The following is a 2,032-nucleotide window of genomic DNA, read 5'->3' as shown; positions in this document are numbered from 1 at the left end:
GCCCCCAAGTTCGCAAGAAAGGTCCGTTCTTCCTACGAGCTCATCGCTGTACATATGTAGGAGAGAAAGTATTTCATTACATTTATTTTGTTGTTTCGCCTGTCCGCTACAAGTGTGATTTTCTGTATCGTTTCGTTTCTCCTTACAATATTCCGTCTTGTATGAAGAAGGGTTTAGGGTTCGGGCCCGTATACCCACTTGAGGGTTAGGGTTTAAGTGTTTTGAATGCCTTGTGTGGGGGTGCAGCACTTGCCGCTCGTAGACGACCTGCTGATGTTGCTGGCAGACGCAGCGGCGGCTTCACCTAGTGACTGGGAGGACTTGACAACGTGGGAAGCGCAGACGCGAGAGGAGGAAACAGGAGAAGAGACACTACACAGTGTGGCCCTGCAGCTGATGGCAGATATCGCCTCCATGCTATGCGGCTCTGCTCAAGAACCAGGGGCTGATGGGGGCTACGCGGAGGCGGGGACCTCCTCGACCGGTGCGCAGCTGTTGCCCCTCTATCCTCCCCGCTCTTGCCAGAGAAGAATCTCTCTCTTTTAGCCAGCTCACTAAGGGTGTTTACACTCGACAACGTGTGTATATATGAAAAGGTATACACCTGCAGCTGGCTTGGTTGTTCATATCCTGACCGAATGCCTCGCAGGGGGCCCGCACGTCCTGTCGAAGCTTATGAACATATTTTCGTTGTTAGTTGAACAAGAGGATCCCCGATACTCTTACACCGCCCTTGAATTGCTGGCCCTGCTGCTGGACGATGACACATGCAGGCCTCTCCTAGGGCCCTATGTAGACAAAGTAAGCAGGCGCTTGTAGAGGCGCCGGGAAACACTTCCCTCCTCGTCGGCTGCTGCTGCTGCCATTTCGGCGTTTGCTGCTGCTGCTGCTACTACTGCTACTGCTTTTGCTGCACCTACGGGTCTTTGGTGGAAAGGAGGTGTCCTGTGTACTCCTTCGTGAATGAGAGGATTGCATCTTGATATAGTTCGTGACGTTCTGTTGTTTTGTGTATAGCTGACGATGACCTGCATTGCGGCGTTGAAGGCGGCAGATGCCCGCTTGCGTTGGCAAGGGTTGAAGTGCTTGGGCTCGATGGTGGAGAACGAAGAGAAGTGGACGCAGCAGGTGCAGCAACAACACGGAGGACAGCTGCTATCCCTTCTCTCTGAAAGGAGCGCCGAGGATCCTTCTGTCCGCTGCCGTAGACAGGCCCTCTTGGCTCTCGCCTCCTTCCTCTCGGGGCTGGCACCTGAGGAGGGGGAGGATCCGTCTCCCGAGACCCTCGCCTTCGTACGTCAGCACTGGCTGCGCTGCACCTCATGGCTGGCGGCTGCTGCTGCTTTGGCTTTTTCTGCTAGTATTGCTGCTGCCCTTGCTCAGTGTAGATAAGGAGAGACTTGTGGTGTTGCCCGTTTCAATCCCCCTATGAAAATTAGGTTGGGGTTTAGCCTGCGCTTGCTGTATGTTAAAAAGGATGACTATGGAGGTGCAGCGGGCTGATTACAACTGCGGGGTTTGTGCAGGTCGCCCCCCACATGAATGGGGTCTTGTCAAAGGGTGCGCCGTCTCTGTTGCAATTCATATTATGCAGGTAGTGGGGGCAGTCGCCGGCGTAGGACAGTATGTATATTCCGAGTGCAAGAAGTAATATGCACTTCGCTTGTATGGTTGCGGTGCTGGTGTTGTTGCATTGAATCTGCTGTTGATGCTGCTGCTGCTTTTGCTGTTTCGCAGCCGTCATCGCCGGCTGTTCCAGCAATGATATGCAGACTCAAGAATTTGCATTGGCTCTCGCTTCTGCATTGGCAAAGGTGCTGTTCTTTTTCAGCCCCTCATGACCAAAGGCCGTCTCTGCCTTCCTCGCAGCGCTGCTTCTCTTAGCTGTCTTCAGGATTGGGAGATAGGCCGTCTGGGCTCTCTTTGCCTTGTGCTTGATTCTCCTGTTCTAAGTGTGCACGGCGGGCAGCTGCTAGAGAATGATTAAGACATTTTCATGTTATGTGCGTTGCTGTAGGCGTGCGGTTCTGCC

The 2,032-nt window shown here is 53.5% G+C and overlaps 1 protein-coding gene across 1 annotated transcript in view; it reads left to right on the top strand.

The window, feature by feature from the left end:
* The window catches only part of EMH_0037830 (uncharacterized protein), a gene marked incomplete at both ends in the record, with an annotated part of 10,761 nt that overhangs the window by 7,315 nt on the left and 1,414 nt on the right, over positions 1 to 2,032 (top strand). The window contains 6 exons of the mRNA XM_013495218.1: positions 3 to 8; positions 247 to 484; positions 650 to 801; positions 1,018 to 1,293; positions 1,527 to 1,560; positions 1,738 to 1,814. Coding sequence (XP_013350672.1) covers positions 3 to 8; positions 247 to 484; positions 650 to 801; positions 1,018 to 1,293; positions 1,527 to 1,560; positions 1,738 to 1,814 — 783 coding nt within the window. The remainder of the gene's footprint in view (positions 1 to 2; positions 9 to 246; positions 485 to 649; positions 802 to 1,017; positions 1,294 to 1,526; positions 1,561 to 1,737; positions 1,815 to 2,032) is intronic.

The sequence above is a fragment of the Eimeria mitis genome, genomic scaffold (assembly GCF_000499745.2).
Source record: "Eimeria mitis Houghton genomic scaffold, Emh_scaff1475, whole genome shotgun sequence".
Taxonomy (NCBI): domain Eukaryota; phylum Apicomplexa; class Conoidasida; order Eucoccidiorida; family Eimeriidae; genus Eimeria; species Eimeria mitis.
Note: the sequence above shows the minus strand (reverse complement) of the source record. Positions and strands in the feature narration are given on the sequence as shown.